The sequence below is a fragment of the Leopardus geoffroyi genome, chromosome A2 (assembly GCF_018350155.1).
Source record: "Leopardus geoffroyi isolate Oge1 chromosome A2, O.geoffroyi_Oge1_pat1.0, whole genome shotgun sequence".
Lineage (NCBI taxonomy): Eukaryota > Metazoa > Chordata > Mammalia > Carnivora > Felidae > Leopardus > Leopardus geoffroyi.
The window spans coordinates 169160598-169180009 of record NC_059331.1 but is presented as its reverse complement, the minus strand read 5'-3'; the positions used below and the strand labels follow the sequence as shown (position 1 = coordinate 169180009).

Here is a 19412-nt window from a genome sequence, read left to right as displayed (position 1 = left end):
TGAGTGTTCTATGGTGGGAAGGCCTTATGTACCCTCACTTGTTTAGCTTTATTTTTTTCCCTTTTTGAAAAGTGGGAAATTGTTAGTGAATCAATGTGAGGTCTGATTTTATGTATTTGACGTTTTCAGCTGTGGTGTGATTTCCACATTAAGAAACCAAGAGGAAGGAGGAGCAGACAAGCGCTATTGTACTTTGTTGGACTGTCTCTGCTCCTGGGGACAAGTGGGACACATTCTGGAACTCGTTTGTGACTGGCTGCCAGAACAGCCCCAGAGCAAGGTATATTTGTGTCTTGTTCCTTTAAAATTGCTGAATGAGGACACGTGTGTATTAGAAAATCATATGCTTTCCTGGGAACATGTGTTTTAATTGCCAGTTTATCGCTGTATTCTTTCAGAGTAACTCAGCATCTAAACGGAAAGTGCAGATCCATGATACACGCCCTGTAAAACCCGACTTGGCGCTGGTTTACGTAGAGTATTTGCTCACCCATCCAAAGAATCGACAGTGCTTGCTCTCTGCTCCCCGGAAGAAACTTAACCACCTCTTGAAAGCACTTGAAATGTCAAAGGTAACTTTATAGAACAGATGAGGAAAGTTGAGGGAGCCCATGCAATTAGGAGTGAAAAATAAGATCCAGACTTCTCATACTTAGAGTGTAAAATTTTTCTAGCTGGAAAGGAGTTAAGAGTTATCTAAGCCCCTCCTTCAATTTGTAGATGAAGACATGAGACGCAGATGACTAACGTGGTGGGGGGTGGGGGGGCGAGACGGGGGCCAGGTCACAGTTCTGGGCCTTCGGAAAACCCTGTTTCTCAGAACATGCCAGTCCGTAGGAAGGCTTCTTCCTTCTCTTCTTTACCTTCTCTTGCTTTACCTACTCTGACACATGGATGCCGGAATACTAGTTTACCCTCACAGTCCTTGGCAAGCTTTTCCAGGAATCTTTGGAGAGTGTTTCCTGTGAATTCAGCATTTCCTTCTTCCTTACTGGCTTCTGGCCATATCCTCCAGCACCAGCCCTCAGAGACAGCCTCTGGTACTGCCGTGGAGTTTGGTCGGGCCAGAGGCAGAGCCTCCAGTGCTCAGCATGGGCATCAGATGACGAAAGGGAGGGAGAGGTCTGAAGGAGGAAAAGGAGGTGCACAGCCATCCAGGGAAGGAGATGGACCACGGCTGATGCCCAGGCATGGGTAGGCAGTGCTGGGATTTTGCCCGTGGACTAAGCTGAGCACTGGCTGTGCTGCTGTCCAAAAATTAAGGCTGCCTATGGGTTCTGGGAAAGACGGGTGGGGGCATTCCCTACAGGCTTTGCTACTAGGGGCACAGAGGGTATCCCCACCTACTAATGCTGATGGAACCTCCTCCCTCTTCATGTGACAGCCAGACACAGACTCCCATAAGCTTCCCAGCACTAAGGCCTTGCTCCTTTAGGGTACAACGTTAGGGAGCTGTGGGTGTGCTAAGGCTCGGGCCCTTCCTGAGCCCCGAGAGGATCATTCCTGGGAGGAGCTGCCTTTCTTCCTCATTCCTCAGGCGGGCTGTCCTGTCCTGGTCAGGAGCAGGTCAGAATTTGCCCCAGGGGCAAACGCTTTGTGTGCTTGATCCTGACTGTTCTTGAGCAATGACTATTACGAGTTTTTACCTTGTTTTAGAAGGGGTAGGGGTGTTGGAAGGAAGAGAAGGGAAGACTACATTTCTCAGAAAGTTCTGTCGTGTTATTAAAGCACCTCCACCGCTCCAGGGTGTCACCCTCCCACTGTAACTGTGTGTGAAGTTAGTCAGGTCGTCCTCACTTACACAGTGGAACGTGGCCACGGATTTTTTTTTTTTGTCTTGCAGGCAGATCTGGAATCAATTTTGCAGTTGCCAGGTGGGAAACCTCACAACTTTAATGAAGCGATGGCTCTGCGAGCCTTCAGCCTCCACTGCCGGCTGAGTATTCATCTTCAGCACAAGGTGAGTGTGTGCCTGGCTGTGTCCCAATACGAAGTGTGTTGGCAATACTGGTTCTGGTACTAATTTGTCTTTCTGTTGTTGGACAGTTCTGCTCAGAAGGAAAAGTTTACCTGTCCATTTTGGAAGACACTGGGTTTTGGTTAGAAAACAAAGTTCTGTCTTTTATCCAAGATCAAGAAGAAGAATATCTCAAGCTTCACAGGGTTGTTTATCAGCAGATTATCCAGGTTAGAAGTCTTTAAACATGGAAACCTTCTCTTCACCAAGTTCGTGATGTGGTTTCAGATTTTATTTTCTATCTTAAAGTTGTAACTTGGATAGTAGTGTTGCTCTTCTTAAATACTCACAGTGTCATTTCAGCATCTAGAGTTTGTCTTTTCCCAAAACATAAACCATGTAATTTTTATGTAATCTTATACATTGCATGTAATAGGTGTTCAGTAATGTTTGTGGAATTACATAAAATGGGTTTCCAGATTTCTTATGGAAATAAACATGAGAACTAAAGTATCTTTATGAAAATTCTTCTGTAAAACATCTTTATTAATACCTGCCTTAAGAGATCATTAGTAGTACAAGCAGATATTCGAAGCTTTGCAAGGCTGGATTTATTCCCCTTTTTTGGCTTTCAGTAGCCTCTGTTTAAGGTAAATCTGTGTGTCTTACAGACCTACCTGATGGTGTGTAAAGACGTTGTGATGGTCGGCCTTGGCGATTATAAGTTTCAGATACAACTTTTACAATGGAGTCTCGGAATCATGCAAACAGGTATACTTCATTCATTAAAGAACATGTTTAAAGCAATTAATGACCAAACCAGCCCCTCCCTTGCTCACTTTGCTGATCAGGACTCTTGCTTTCAGGTGACAGATAGGCAATGCAAACTAGCAGATGCCAAAAAAGGAATTTACAGACTGATGCAGCTAGGAGGTTCACACGTGTCAGGGCACCTGGGTGGCTCCGTTAGTTAAGTGTCCGACTCTTTATCTCAGCCCAGGTCTTGATCTCAGGGCTGTGAGTTCAAGCCTCCTATTGGGTTCCACACGGGGTGTTGAAGCCTACTTAAAAAACAAACAAACAGAACAAAACAAAGGTGCTTCTGGTGTCAGACATGCCTGAGTCCACAGAGTTTTTCTCACGAGGGCCTTAGGATTCTCCTCCCTGTGGTTTGCCTAATTGTCAAGTGACTTTGCAGTGTGGTGGGCTTGTGCAGTGGCAGCCCCCAGCCTGTTTGCTTGCCACATGGGGGGTGTGAGTAGGGTTCTTTAATGCCCCCTCAGAACCACTGGGAAGTTGCTATTCCCCCAAAGACCTATAGTAACTAACACCGCGCGGTCTGTGCTTGCACACTAGGTACTAATTTAAATGTGTTTAGTGAGTGAGTGAGAGGTCGGCTTCCTTCCAGCGGGTCTGGGCGGAGCTGGACTGAGTGATTACCTGGAGGTCACAGCCCCATCACTTGATGGCATGAGGAGTGGTGCTATGATCCAGGCTTTCTCCCCTGCCTCTCATCAATGCGTAAGAGTAGGTAAAGCGAGAGAAGGGCAGGAAGAAGCCTTCCTACAGACTGGCATGTTCTGAGAAACAGGGTTTTCCGCAGGCCCAGAACTGTGACCTGGCCCCCATCTCGCTTTATCAAATTAATGCAACACAGTAAAGGAAGTGATTTGGAAGAGAAAAACAACTGATAAACTACAGTGTTAGAAATTTAACAGAGTTGGCCTATGAGATTTGTAAATCACATTTTGCAAGTTCTTGGGCCGTCCCTCTCAGACTTAGAGCTGGTGTTAATGTTGCCATTACATGAGAAAATAAGACATGTTCTCCAATGCAGGTGTTCAGGGGACCACGCTGTCTCCACGTGTAGTGAGCCTGGTTCTTAGTGGCTCAGTTAAATATGCTGTTACTGTTGTTGAAGGTATTGGCATTATAATTAAAGGGAGTAAGTTTTTAAATTTATTTGTTAAATTTTATATGTATTCAAATTTAGAATAATCTGATCAACCTGGTATTGGCTTACCAGTAACAATTTTAAGTTACCGTAATATACACGTGTTGTGTCAAAAGCGTAGTAATCTCAGCTAAATTTTGTGGTTAGATAACTGCTTTTTTCTAATTTTCTTTCTAGTGAAGGGATTCTTTTATGTGTCATTACTTCTTGGCATTCTGAAAGAGGTAACTGGAAGTTCCTTGATACAGAAACCAGATTCAGATGAAGAAGCTGTGACGCTGTTCGATACGGTCCAGAAAGTATTTCAGAAAATGTTGGAATGTATGGCACGGAGCTTCAGGAAGCAGCCGGAAGAAGGCCTACGGGTACTCCTGCCTTCCCGGGCCGGGCTGTTGGTCAATAGACGGCCAGTGTTTGCCAGGCAGACAGGGGTGCATGGGGATGTGTCGTCTCACACACGGGCTCAGTTAGCATTTGCGGGTGCGGTTGGGCTGTTGGGTGGGGTGCAACTTGGTGTGGGAGGTAAGTTAACAGGGCGCTGGCCTTCTGGTGCTGCCCCTGACTTCCTTCAGAGCATGGTGCGGTCAGAGAGGAGATGCCGTGCCGTCTGTGCCTGGCTCGGGAGGTCCAAGAGCCCACCTCCGACTCTTAGTCTTGGAACAGGTTTTAATGAGCCCAGCTCAGCAGGCCAACAGCAAGAGAGAGTCCTCTGCCAGGCAGGACAGGAAGCCCAGAACTACTTGCAACGGGCTTGTGAATACTCCGTTGTTATTTCACAGAGTTTTCCAATTAAAATATACTTTTGAGAATGCTGGTTTTGATTATTCGTAGATGACGAGGACTTTCCTCAGATGAGATACTGATTTCCGTCATAGACTACCCTCTCATTACCTGTCAGTGTCCCCTCACTGGGAGTGAGAGTCACAGAGCTGGAAGGGCCTGGGGTTCCCTTGCTGGTAAAAGCTTTTGTGAAGTAGGGTTCTTGAGTAGCCAGTTCATGTGGGAAATACTGACCCATGTGCCATACTTGCTTTACTCCTAAAATCATACTGTCATTGGATAGGGCCAGTCTTTGTTTTCTTTCTTTCTTTTTTTTTTAATGTTTATTTTTAAGAGAGAGAGCGTGAATGGGGGAGGGGCAGAGAGAGAGGGAGACACAGAATCCGAAGCAAGCTCCAGGCTCCGAGTAGTCAGCACCGAGCCTGACATGGGGCTCGAATTCACATCATGACCTGAGCTGAAGTCAGATAATGGAGCCACCCAGGTGACCCCGAGTCTTTGTTTTCTAAGTAGTGGTTTAAAAATGCAAATTAGCTATTCTTTTTTTTTTTTTTTTTTTTTTAAGATTTTACTTTTTTAAGTAATCTCTGCACCCACTGTGGGGCTTGAACTCACATCCCCAAGATCAAGAGTCCATGGGGCGCCTGGGTGGCGCAGTCGGTTAAGCGTCCGACTTCAGCCAGGTCACGATCTCGCGGTCCGTGAGTTCGAGCCCCGCGTCGGGCTCTGGGCTGATGGCTCAGAGCCTGGAGCCTGTTTCCGATTCTGTGTCTCCCTCTCTCTCTGCCCCTCCCCCGTTCATGCTCTGTCTCTCTCTGTCCCAAAAATAAATAAATGTTGAAAAAAAATTTAGAAAAAAAAAAAAAAGAGTCCATGCTTCACTGACCTGGCCACCCAGGTACCCCCCAGCTATTCTTTTAATTTTTAAATTTTATATATATATATATATATATATATATATATATATATATATATATATATAAATTATGTAAATATATAAAATATATATATATATACACACACACACATATATACATTTAATGTTTATTTATTTATTTTTGAGAGATAGCACAAGCAGAGGAGGGGCAGAGAGAGAGTGAGAGGGAGACAGAGAATCTGAAGCAGGCTTCATGCTCAAAGCTGTCAGTTCAGAGCCCAACGCAGGGCTCGAACTCACCAACTATGGGATCATGACCTGAGCCAAAGTCAGATGCTCAACTGACTGAGCCACCCAGGTACCCTAAACGAAGTTTTAAAAAATGCTTAAATAGGAGGATGTTTATGAAGCATTGAAGAGTTTCATTTTTTTTCTGCTCTTTTCTGATAGAAAGTGATTGGTTTGTTGGCCACATTTTCCCTAGCTTACCAGTTCATCTTTGAGTTAATGTGAAATGTTTCTTTTTTTTTTTTTTGTAATGTTTATTTATTTATTTTTTTTTTGAGAGAAAGAGAGCTCACAAGTGGGGAGGTGCAGAAAGAGACCGAGAGAGAGAGAGAGAGAGAGAGAGAATATCCCAAGCAGGCCCCGCACTGTCAGCACAGAGCCTGAGGTGGAGCTTGAACTCACAAGCTGTGAGATTATGCATGACCTGAGCCAAAATCAAGAGTCAGATGCTTAACTGCCTGAGCCACCCAGGCACCCCAAAATGCTTCTGTTTTTGATGAGTTGGTTCAAGTGCTGTGATCTGTTTGTGTAGTTTAGTTTGTGCCAGAATCTTTTATTTTCTCACCAAATCTTTTTTTTTTTTTTTTTTAATTTTTTTTTTTTTTTCAACATTTATTTATTTTTGGGACGGAGAGAGACAGAGCATGAACGGGTGAGGGGCAGAGAGAGAGGGAGACACAGAATCGGAAACAGGCTCCAGGCTCTGAGCCATCAGCCCAGAGCCCGACGCGGGGCTCGAACTCACGGACCGCGAGATCGTGACCTGGCTGAAGTCGGACGCTTAACCGACTGCGCCACCCAGGCGCCCCTCACCAATCTTTTACCATTGACTGTGCTCCTTCTACCAGAACACATGGCCTCATGGTCTTCTTTCACTGTTGATGCTGTATCTTTACCTTTTCTTTATTTATGCTGTTGGTCCTTCTCTTCTTGGGGGTTTTTGCATTGCTTTTGTTGCTATTTCCAGTGGGCTTCACTGCTGTCTGTCCTTGTCTAGCTGTGGTGCCTGAGAGATCGGAGTCAGTAATGGGAAAGGAAGGAGTGGATGCTGATAACGGGCAAACAAGATTTGGGACTCCTGGACCCCTAGGGAGGACAATAGGAATGTTTGTCCTGTAAAGTGTCTTTTTTTAACCCCTGAAAAATGACTAACTGGTGTGTTTTCTTGTAGCTTCTTTACTCAGTTCAGACCCCTCTTCATGAATTTCTAATGACCGTTCAGTCTTGGCATGCGGACACGCCCGTGCACCGGGGCGTACTTTCCACTGTGATCGCTGCATCTGTGGTGGAGATAAGTCACCGACTACGCAAGGTGAAGTCTGTTGATCCTGAAACTCTTGTGTCTGCTTTTGACTGTACAACATTCTATTTTCTACTGGCAGCACATTTTCATGTTTTTCCAAGTATTTTTTAAGAACTCAGAGTTTAGTAGGTAGCCTGCTTCTCCAGCCCCCTCCCCTCAGTTTCCTAGCAGGCTTATGACTAGAGTCATGTGACTTTTGGGATGTTGTCATCTTTGACTAAAACCAAGCTAGTCCTTCCACTGTGAACTTTTTTTTTTGCTGCATTTTAGAGATCTACGTGAGTTGATATATTTCTTGAGATTCTTCTCTCCTCAGGGCGCCTGGGTGGCTCGGTTGATTAAGCATCCAACTCTTGTTCTCAGCTCAGGTCTTGATCTCAGGGTTGTGAGTTCAAGCCCTGACTGGCCTCTCTGCTGGGCGTGAAGGCTACTTACAAAAAAAGAAAAAGAAAATCTCTCCTGACAAGGCAGAAGCAGCAGTGATCAGTGGTGAGCAGGAGGCAGGACAGTTTGGGGTAGTTTGCATCTGACTGCATTGCTGTAGCATAAACCATACTTTTCTTTTTCATTTCTAAGCACAGGAAATTTGAATTTCCGATATCATTTTAAACAGATAATGTATTCGTTTCTACTCTGTAAGTGACTGGCTGTGTTCCTAACAGTTGCAGATTTTTTATAGTTAGCTTTCTTGGGTAAAGATTGGCCTAACCAGGATGATAACTCCAGTCAGAACTGTTTCCCCAGAAAGACCCTCAAGGCATGGCGGGAGGGTGTGGAACAGTGCCATAGAAGATAGAAAGGTGATGATAGATTTTCTCTGTATGAAAAGATGGGATCTGACAGTCAATGTTGTTGACTTATATAAATGTACATATATATATAATTTATTTGAATTCTGTACTGTGAGGTCATGAGTATGAAAAAAGCTAAGTTCCTATAACAATAGATTTTAAGACCCTCCTTAAAGCTTTAAGGAAGGTCATTTTGGTTTAGGAAAGTGATAGCTAGATTATACATAGAATTAAGAGCTAGGATTTATTTACTCCATCGAGCTTTATAGCTGACAAGTATAGATCAATCGATTAATGGCCTATGGCCAAACCTGGCTCACCATCTGGTTTTGTAAATGAAGTTATATTGGAGCATAGCCACACCCACCGTTTACAGATTTTCTGTGGCTACTTCATCTGTAACTGCAGAGTTGAGTAGTTGTGACAGAGGTGGTTTGCCCACAGAGCTGATGTATTTCACTACTTTACAGGAGGTGTTCGCTGACCTCTCTTGTATCCTTACTGACTTGTCTGCATGTTCCATCAGTGAGAGGTTAGCGCTGCTGTGGATTTGTCTCTTCCCGTTAGTTTGCATGTATTTGGGAGCTTTGTTAGGTGTGCACATGGGACTACTATGTTGTTTTGATACACTGATTGTCTTTAGTTATGAGACATCTTGTCATCTCTGGTGATACTTCTCATTAGTCTGCTCTGGCATTTTTCATGTTTGCATAGCATATCTTTTTTTTTTTTTTTTTTTTTACCCTTTTGCTTTTGACCTGTTTTTCCTGTGTTTAAAGTGTTTCCTATAATCACTACATGGGTAGACCTGGTTTTGTTTGTTTTTTTTTTTTTTTTTTCTTTTTTTTTTTTTGGTCTAGTTTACAATCTCTGCCTTTGACTTGGGGTGCTTAGCCCATTTGATTTTAATGACATAATGATATATGTATAGATATATTGTTTAAGTTTATTTTGAGAGATTAAGAGCAGGAGCAGGGGAGGTTCAGAGAGAGAGGGAGAGACAGAATCCCAAGCAGGCTCCCTCAGTGTCAGCACAAAGCCTGATGTGGGGCTTGATCTCATGAACCATGAGATCATGACCTGAGCTGAAATCAGGAGTTGGACACTTAACCGATTGTTGGTGCCCAATATATTTGGGTTTAATTTGACCGTTTTGATGTTTGTTTTCTATTAGTTCCCCTACTTCTTTTCCTGCCATTTCTTGATGAAATGGCAGTGTTTGCACTGTTCCATTTTATCTTCTCTGTTGACTTTATTTATTTTTTAACGTTTATTTATTTATTTTTTTTTTTTTTAATTTTTTTTTTCAACGTTTATTCATTTTTGGGACAGAGAGAGACAGAGCATGAACGGGGGAGGGGCAGAGAGAGAGGGAGACACAGAATCGGAAACAGGCTCCAGGCTCTGAGCCATCAGCCCAGAGCCCGATGCAGGGCTCGAACTCACGGACCGCGAGATCGTGACCTGGCTGAAGTCGGACGCCTAACCGACTGCGCCACCCAGGCGCCCCAACGTTTATTTATTTTTGAGACAGAGAGAGACAGAGCATGAACGGGGGAGGGTCGGAGAGAGAGGGAGACACAGAATCTGAAACAGGCTCCAGGCTCTGAGCGGTCAGCACAGAGCCTGACGCGGGGCTTGAACTCACGGACCGCGAGATCATGACCTGAGCCAAAGTCGGACGCTCAACTGACTGAGCCACCCAGGCGCCCCTCTTCTCTGTTGACTTTATATTGTCCTTTGTGTAACTGTTCTAGTGGTTTTTCTGGAGATTTTAATATGCATATTTAACTCATGAGTCTCCCTGCAGAAATTACAGTGTGTCTGTACATTTTAAGTCTTGTAACAATGTTCTTCCGATTAGCATTCTGTTCTGTGCTCGTGTTATATATTTTACTGCTACATATGCTAAAAAAATCTCAAGATTTTTATTATAACCAGTCAATAATCATTTGTCTGTATCACAAATGCATTTACATTTAAGATGTACATCATTTCAATGAGAAACAGCTATTTCATACATAAAGATGATTGACTTTAATATCCAAATTAGTATTATGAATCCTCCAGTGGGCGTATGGAAAGGCTGATTGAGGAGAGCTGTGTAGTCACACCTGATAGCTAAGAAGTAGGTGAAAGCCAGTGGTGGGTGTATGAAGGTGAGATTTGAAATAAAAGCATGACCTCCCTCCACCCCGACTCCTCTCCAGAGCAGGGTTCTGGATTTAGTCTTTCCTGGGAGCCATTTGCACGTGCAGTTTATTCACCACTAATGGATGACTTTAAACTTGTAAGGTTGGTGATAAAGGGCATAAATCCAGGCAGAGTCCCCTTCATGCATCCAGACCAACGTTACTCCACTGCGGGTGGTTCTCTTCCTCCAGAGGACACTGGCCACGCCCGGGATCTGCTGGGTGGAGGCCTGGGACGCTGCTCAAAGCCCTGCAGCGCCAAGGACGTCCCACAGCAAGGAATTAGCCAGTCCGAGATGTCAGTTGTGCTGGGACTGAGAAATCCAGATTCTAGATGAGTAGGAATAGCAAGTTAGACTCGCTTAAAAACACATTATTTACAGAACATGATACCACATTAAAGGCTGTTTGACAAAAGTTTTGTCCATTGATGTATGTATCTTTTTACTTCTGTCTGATGAATAATATGCATCTGAATATAAAATAGATTAATCATAATTACTGTAGACATTTCAACAGTTAATAAAAATTATTCTTTTGGGTTTCTGGATGAAAACCCATAGCAGTGTAAAACAAGTAACTAGCCCTGTCTCCATTTCAATTTAGAAATTACTGATCTGTCTGGAACTTCTTTCTAGGTTTCTGATGTAGAAGAGCTCACCCCGCCCGAGGGTCTTTCAGACCTTCCGCCATTTTCAAGGTGTTTAATGGGAATAATAATGAAGTCTCCGATTGTGATCAGGTAACCATGCTCTCTTTATTGCCCTGATCTCCTCACTTGGACTGTGAGCTCTCAGTAACTTCTGTCTATTCTTTGAGCTCTCAGAATTTCTCAAAGATGCATTTTTCCATGAGAAAAGTGTTTCATATAGTGTTCTCTAATCAGCAATTAAAACCAGTTGCATTATTTTAAAAATTTGCATTATACAAACAAATTCTAATTTTCTATAACATCCATCCATCCAAATAGTCCCTGGTTATGCTTTTCATAACTAAAATTCAGCTAGAGGGAAACATTTAAAATGTTAATGTGTAGCAAATACTTGTTCCTAAGTACACTCAGAACGCTTGACTAGGTTCAGCACTAGTGTGGTTCTTTGGGTACGTGCTGTCCCTGTGTCACTTGGCTGCAGTTCCGGGTTTGTTGTGGCCCAGGCAGGACTGATGGAGTATGGAAGGAGTGGTTTTGCACTTGCCTAATACCTGAGGGACTATAATAGCAGATACATTCAAAATGAAAACTTTAAAAAAAGTGTCATATTTAGCAGCCATAAATTATCTTTCAGTGACATTGAATCTTTTTTGTGTGCATTGTGGGTATACAGAGTAGCTTTTTTTCAATTACTAAAATGTCCCCATTCTCTTTCTGGCAACATCATGCGATGTTAATATCTTACCTGTGTGACTCGGCACATTTACAGCGAACGTATTAGAAGGTTTAATCCACGTTACCTGAAAGCTAGAATTCATGGTGGTTGATGAATCTTGGCTGTGTTAGTCCTCCTACAAAGTTTTAGGATATATACTATAGAATAATTCCAGATATTTATTAATTTTTTGCAGGTCATTTTTAGATGAATTAAAGGCGTGTGTTACTTCTGATGATATTGAAGGCATTGTGTGTCTCACAGCTGTTATGCATATTATTTTGGTTATTAACAAAGGTTGGTTAAATGTTCTCTCATACTGTCTGGGATATTGCTGGGTGTAATCTCATACAGAACTGTTATGGGATGTTTGGGAATTCGGTTCCATGTTTGTGGCATCCCCTTTCAGTCAGACCCTCCCAGCTCTTGTAGCCTGCTCTCCCATGCTCTGGACAAGCAGTGTCTGCTGGGTTTCCTCTGCTCAGCTAACCCTGTACTAGCCTGGAAACCAGCTGGCTCACGCTTCCTAATGCAGTCCTGTTCACCTGTCACCTTTCCCCACTGGACCCATTACATGTCCCTCTTTGTGCCTCAGAATTGAATTCCTGTTGGTTTGTCACGTGTTACCTATGTTTAAAGTTCTGATTTTATTTTTGCTAATGATGGTATGTTTTGGGGTTAATACTTAATGAATGTATCTTCTGTTCTGCTTAAGCCTTGCACTTGCCTTTTCTGGATATCCCAGCCAGTTGAAATAGTACCAGAAAAATAATTGGAGATACTTATAAAATGCTCATCTCAGTATAAAATGCAGTAATCTCCCTGCGGATTACCGTTAAGTTTCTGAATTTTTTGCTCAGCTTTACTAATGTTGAAATGATTTTTGAAGACATAATGTGTTACAGATAGAGAGTGCTTCTAGGTAGATAGGCACTCTCCATAAGCCTGAATGCATGGCGTGCCTACAGAATCATGATAACACTTTGTGACTAGCGTTACCCAGGCTGGGCATCAGAAAAGACTTCTAAGGGACTGTCACCCAAGTTGAGGCCTGGAGAATGAGGGGAAATTCTCCATGTGAGGGGGTGAGGACAGGGGCTGGGGTGCTGCTGAGCACCTAGTACTTAACAGGTGCTTAAATATTTGCCACACTGATGATGACTCTGAAATGTGGCAGTTGTCATCTCTGATGGAGGTACAGGTGATGGCACAGACAGAGCTCATGGAATTGTCCACTAGAGCTGTCCCTAAGGGCTGATGAAGTGCTTTCAAAAATGTCCACTTCATCTTTTCACATCCCTGTGAGGGGATGATTCCTGTTCCACAGGTCAGTGGGTAGATTAACTCGAAGGGTGGGGAGGCTCATTCTTCTTGAACTTGTGCCCATATTGATAGCAGAGTATGCTTACTTTTGTGTGCCAGTGTTAAAATCGTTGCTCTGTCTTTACTATAACTTCCTCTTAGGTAAACAGAGAAGTTCAAGAGTGAAGGATGTTGCAGCCACTGTTCACAGAAAACTGAAGACGTTTATGGAGATCACCCTGGATGAGGACAGCACGGAGAGGTAAAGCACTAGATGTGCTCCAGGCACGTTTGCTGAGAGCTGTGGGTTCCCTGCCCGTCCGTTTGAGATCATGTTTTCATTCCTGCTGGTTACAGCCAGGCCGTGAGGAAGCAGGCTTGCTTGGGAAACCCCTTGGACATATGTTTAATTTACTCTCTGATTTTGTCTTCAAAAATAAAAACAAAATTGTCATCTCGTAAATTCTACTCCAGAAGAGTAAAGGCGTACAGACTTATTTTATATGTATATACAAACCAGACAGATTATTTTTGGTGGTTTGCTATGTTTTTGAAACTGTAGGCATTTCTCAGATAAAATTGCTCAGTCCCCAAGCGTCCACAATGAGGATGGGAAAGGTCCCTCCATAACTTTGAAGAAATACTTGTCATTTCTTCATTCCTGGGGGGCTTGTTGGTGCCACGGGGACTGGCCTGAGGAAGGTGTTCATTGGGCTCCTGCCCCCGAGTGCCTTTGTTGTTACGTACCGTTTTTGACATGCTCTGCAACTTGCTGTAAACTCTTGTTATTGGTTTAGTTGTTTGATTCTCCGGCCAACCACAAAAACTGTTTTTCTTGCTGTTTTCTGAACTTCATAAGGTTAAATTTTAAATTTTAAATTTTTTTTTTTTTTCAACGTTTATTTATTTTTGGGACAGAGAGAGACAGAGCATGAACGGGGGAGGGGCAGAGAGAGAGGGAGACACAGAATCGGAAACAGGCTCCAGGCTCTGAGCCATCAGCCCAGAGCCTGACGCGGGGCTCGAACTCATGGACCGCGAGATCGTGACCTGGCTGAAGTCGGACGCTTAACCAACTGCGCCACCCAGGCGCCCCATAAGGTTAAATTTTAATAGAGCTCTGAACTTGGTAATAGTTTCACGCATGACTGGGCAAGTACTTTTCTTAGTCACTTTCTCCTTTGCAAAAAGGCCTTGAAAACTAAATTGCTAAATTATGAACAAAGACAGTTTTATTTTTTTCTTCCTATCTGTATACCTTTGTACCCTTTCTTTCCTTCCCTTACTACATTAGCTAGGACTTCAGTGCTTTTCAGTTGAAAAGCAGTCATGAGAAGGGGCGTCCTTGCCTTGTTCCTGATCTTAGTGGGAAAGCTTCTATTTTCTCACCATTAAGTACGTTAACTGCAGATATTTTGTGGGTGTTCTTTACCAAGTTGAGGACGTTCCCTTCCTAGTTGACTGGGAGTTTTTATTCTGCATTGGTGTTTGATTTTGTCAAACACTTTTTCTGCATCTACTGATAGGATCATATGCTATCATATTCTTCTTTAGTCTGTTGATATGATGGATTACACTAAGCAATTTTTTTTAGGTTGTTTTTTTTTTTTTTTTTTTTTTTGAGAGAGAGAGAGAGAGAGAGAGCAAGTGGGGAAGGGGCAGGGGGGGGGGGGACAGAAGATCTGAAGCGGACCCTTTACTGACAGGCTGACAGCAGTGAGCCTGATGTGGGGCTCGAACCGGCAAACTGTGAGATCGTGACCTGAGCCGAAGTTAGACGCTTAACTGGCTGAGTCACCCAGGCTCTCCTATACTAAGTCATTTTTGAATGTTGAACCAGCCTTGCATACTTGGAATAAATCCCAGTTGGCCGTGGAGGAGTTTTTGTACACCGTTGTTATTAATTGTACGCAGTCGATTGATGGTGCTGTAGAGTTCAACCATGTTCTTAATGATTTTCTGCCTGCTGGATCTGTCCATTTCTGATAAGAGGGGTTGTGCTTTATATCTTTTGTGATCCTGATACTAGGTGCACATGAATTTAGAACTCCTACATCTTTGTAATAAATCGACCCTTTTATTTTTATGAGGGGTCTCTCTTTATCTCTGGTAATGCTTTCCCCATAAAGTCCATTTTGTCTGCTATTAAGATAACTGTACCAGCCTCCTTTGGTGTTTCCTGAGTGTTTGTGGCATTCCAGTCAGAAGGCAGAACCACACTGTGACTAGGACAGGGAGGTCTCCATGTCAGAAATCCTTCTCAGGGTGTTGGTCGAAGAGTTACTGGCTGGTGGGAGTTAAAGCGAACTCCAAAGCATAGAGGAAAGGCAGATGTGAGGAGCACCTTTGCCCCAGCGCTGAGACTGCTCCCCAGATGGAGTAGTCCTGAGGCCGTCTGGCGGAACTCACTGGAAATCCAAGCTCTGGGGGCAGGGGATCTGCTGGAACCAAAGCTGGAGTCCTCTCCCAGTCCCGTGAGCTCGTGTGCTGCTCTGGTCAGGGGGATGCTGGCTGGGCGGCTGCTCTGTGGGGCCTGGTGGGGGCAGTGGGCTGAGGTGCCACTTGTGCCGTTGGGGTCTCCTGGAGGAGGCTTGGCTCTCTGCAGTGGTCAGAACCGGGAAGAGAAAGCCCCCATGGACCAGGCATACTAGCACCAGGCCTTGACAGGGTATGGAGCAGGGCACTGGAGTAGATGGGGATTTGCAAGACCTTGGTTGTGAGCAAGGGGAATGCGTTCAATTATGTGCTTCATCCTAAAAACTATTGAATATTTACCATGTGTTTTAATAAGGTCGAGTTTGCAACTGTATATTTGAAGGAGAAACCCAACAGACTCTAGGTTTCATGAGCTTGTTTTATTTCTAGACACTTACGGGGAAGAGGGAATTGATCTTCGATTTGGAGGAAATGAGGAGTGTTTGTATATTTCAGAAAACACGTGGCAGCATAAATGTTTTTACCAGGTGCATCAGAATTACAAACTGTAAATGTGATAAGGTATTTTCATAGGATGTGGTAACAATCTCAAGTCCAAGCATTTTACAAGATTTTTTTGCTTTTAGAAATAACATTTGCAAGGATAGGGTTTTTTTTTTTAATGTTTACTTATTTTGAGAGAGAGACAGAGCGTGAGCAGGGGAGGGGCAAAGAGAGAGGGAGAGAGAGAATCCCAAGCAGGCTCTGTGCTGTCAGTGCAGAGTCCAATGTGGGGCTTGATCCCACAACCATGAGATCATGGCTTGAGCTGAAATCAGGAGCCGGATGCTCAATTGACAGAGCCACCCAGGCGCCCCTAGAAATTTCTGTAATTTCCACTTGCACAGGGTTTTAAGGTGAGTATTTGTATCATGTTATATTGAGAGGGAAAAAAAAGCCTTAGAAATTCAAACTTCACACTGTGGAAAGTAAAGGATATTCAGAGCTGATAACTTATGGCAGAGTTCTTCCTGTTAAGGAGGAAACATCCTAAACAAATAGGTATGGACTATGAAACTTGGGCCTCTTAAATATGCAAGAAACACACTGTAGAAAAGCCAGTATCAAAAAAAAAAAAAAAAAAAAATTCAATCTAGGGGCACCTGGGTGGCTCAGTCAGTTGGGCATCTGACTTCAGCTCAGGTCATGATCTTGCTGTGCGTGGGTTCGAGTCCTGAGTCGGGCTCTGTGCTGACAGTGCAGAGCCTGGAGCCTGCTTTGGATTCTGTGTTTCCCTTTCTCTCTGCCCTTTCCCTGCTCATTCTCTCTCTCTGTCTCTCTCTCTCTCTCTCTCTCTCTCTTTCTCTCTCTCTCCCTCCCTCTCAAAAATAAATAAAACATTCCAAAAAAAATAAGTAAATGAAATCAGTCTAATGGAAAATAGACAAGATTTAAGACTAAATTTGAAAATATTACTGATTTGATGTTGGGATAGATACATTAAGACAAGTCAGTATCTTTAAGACTGGTGGAAACCATTGGTCCAGTTAATAATTTAATCAATGGGGCATTAATTCAGAAGTGAACATTTTCTTAGTGATTATACTACTTTTCTCTCTAACAGTGCTAGTATTTCGTTACCTGGTCTGTTGGGTACTAAATAAAAAATGCTTCTCATTGCACTGCACCTGCCTCCCCCAGAGTAGCATCCTGTAAATTGGACTTAGTCTCTCAGGAGGAACGGTGTACATTTGCCAGCATGCTGGTGCCTTTAAATGCCGAGTATGTTATTTTTATTACTTTCGTGAATAGTCTGAAAATAGCAATAAATATACAATTAGAAATTTTAGAAGTATAAATATTTCCTAGGATTCAGGCTATATCATGAATTTTCCCACTGAGTAAATGAATTGTAATCATATTATAAGCAAGTTATTTGCCATATTAATTATGCCCATATGTAGGCAACTTTGATAGTGTTATATGCAATCCCCAACATGAAATATTGATATTAGACCTTGAAGGAAAGGAGTACTCCCTGAAAAAAATCACATCTTTTTTGTTATCAAGTATTGATGAGTAATATTATTTTATTCTCCTGCATGAAATTTTAATAGTCTTTTTAAAATGATTTTGGGACTGGATGCTTTTTATAGCTCATTTAAAAGCATGCTTTTATCATCATCAATACCCAGTGGACCTTGGTGTAGATAATTTAAAACTATACGTAAATAAAGACAGGCCTTGTTTGTCTTATTAATTGTTTTTCTCAGAAAATTGATTTTGTCTGTTCCTCCCATGGCTGTGGTCACATTGGACTTTCTTCAGCATGTGAACACAGCCTGCCGTAGTCAGTGGGGCCTGATAGTGGACAGGGTTGTGAAGACTCGGCTTCTGACATATGTTTAAAGACTATGGAACTCAGGTGAGCGAGCACATCACTTGGTTCATATGTTGTGTCACACCTGAGAACCCTGGCCCAGGGAGGTAATTTGACTAAGGCTTGCCACCATTCCTTCCAGCTTGCTGCTGTGGTGGTGGCCTCCACAGGCCTGTGCCTCTCAACTGTTCACCGTCTCAGATCTATCTGCGGTGGCTGTTGGGCTCAGACATGAGGGTAGTGAACAGTGAGAAGCAATCAGAGCAGCCATTACTCAAGTAACAGTGGTGGGCCAGCCGGCCAGTTAATAACAAGAGTCTTCAAAGAAAAACTCGGTTATACCCCAGAAGGAAGATGGAGAGTTAAAACCCCTAAATTTAAAATGTCCCTGGCGTTGTGGAGAGACGTCACTGTTGAGACTCAGATTCAGATAGTCTAAAAGATCTGGGTGGCTCAGTCGGTTGAGCGTCCGACTTCAGCTCAGGTCGTGATCTCACGGTTCATGAGTTTGAGCCCCACATCAGGCTCTGTGCTGACGGCTCAGAGCCCATTTCAACACTCTGTCCCCCCTCTCTGCCCCTCCCCTGCTTGCGTTCTCCCAAATACAAATACATATTAAAAGATCATGTTGGAGGAATATCTCAGAACACAGACTAGATACTGAAGAAGATGAGTCATGGGTAAAGACAGATGAGAAATAAACCCAAGAAAAGCAGTAATTCAGCAAACAATAGAAGATTTCCCAGTGGAAGAAATGTGTAATTTTAAAAATTCTTTTTTTGTTGGTTTCACTGAATTCTGTGTGGAATAACACCTAAGTAAGTCTGAATAAAATTACTGAATTCCAGGGTAAAGAGAAAAACCTCAGAATTTCTCTAGATTTGTGCTGCCCCTGCACCGGCCACTTTGTTACATGTGGAAATTGATAACATGAGATGTAGCAACTCTGAGCTGTGGCTCCGAAATGAAATATAAAGTAGGCCCTGGGTTCAGAAGATGGTGTGAAAAAAAAACATTGTAAAATATATCAGTGTGTGTGGCTTCAGAGTCAACGTGGGGCTTGAACCCACAACCCTGGGATCAAGAGTCGGATGCTTTGCTAACTGGGCCAGCCGGGCGCCCCCCCTCCTTTGGGTATCTTGAGTTAAATAAAATATACTAAGATGAACTTTACCTTATTCTTTTGAGCTCTTTTAATGAGGCAACTAGAAAATTTAGTTATGTGCCTGTTTGTACTGATACTGGACAGGGCTGTTCTAGACCACGTGCTTGGTTAGTCTCCATGGAGAGTGGGACCCAGGCAGACGGTAGCTGAACGATGAATCTGCTGAAATGTCACTGAGGCTAATGGTTGGTACTTGTGTCTGGGGCCCGCATACCCTCCGAGGGTAGTGCTTGGGACCCTCCAGGTTAGCAGGTGGCAAAGGAGGAAGGGAGCATACCTGTGTGAGGTCTGCCTGGTAAGGGCTCCCGTGTGAAGTGGATCCTTGCAAGGCTTGGGGCAGTGTCTTGAGTGGGGTCAGCCCAAACCTGGCTCTGTTGGGTGGGGAGGAGTATATAAGGGAGGGCCTGAGGAAGTGAGGTGGGTCTAAGTGTCATTGTAAGAGCAAGTCTTGGGGTAAATCATTTTCATTTATCTTGTGCTTTTGTGGAAGGAAACAAAGCCCATGATTGTGAAAGGCACTTGACATGTTTATGAGTCTGCTGTGGATCCGAGTAGTGGTTTAGATCCTCACAAATGAGAGTACTTCTGAGTACATGAGAGTTCACCTATAGAAAACATGGCCTGGTGAGCACATTTTATTG

General features: G+C 43.4%; 1 protein-coding gene and 1 long non-coding RNA gene across 13 annotated transcripts in view; both read left to right on the top strand.

The window, feature by feature from the left end:
- NCAPG2 (non-SMC condensin II complex subunit G2) overlaps positions 1–19412 on the top strand; it is a 66547-nt gene that overhangs the window by 46508 nt on the left and 627 nt on the right. For 10 of the 12 annotated variants that reach the window (XM_045496343.1, XM_045496350.1, XM_045496345.1 and 7 more), the window contains 10 exons: positions 130–280; positions 399–572; positions 1844–1960; positions 2047–2187; positions 2629–2728; positions 4089–4276; positions 7028–7168; positions 10781–10884; positions 11706–11806; positions 12974–13073. In XM_045496343.1, coding sequence (XP_045352299.1) covers positions 130–280; positions 399–572; positions 1844–1960; positions 2047–2187; positions 2629–2728; positions 4089–4276; positions 7028–7168; positions 10781–10884; positions 11706–11806; positions 12974–13073 — 1317 coding nt within the window. Of the gene's footprint in view, positions 1–129; positions 281–398; positions 573–1843; positions 1961–2046; positions 2188–2628; positions 2729–4088; positions 4277–7027; positions 7169–10780; positions 10885–11705; positions 11807–12973; positions 13076–19412 lie in introns of those variants that run through there. The other 2 variants (XM_045496351.1, XM_045496353.1) reach the window with 2 other exon arrangements.
- LOC123607197 lies at positions 13088–16380 on the top strand. Its single transcript, XR_006716704.1, has 2 exons — positions 13088–13670; positions 13913–16380. It is a non-coding gene; the product is annotated as an uncharacterized LOC123607197 (long non-coding RNA).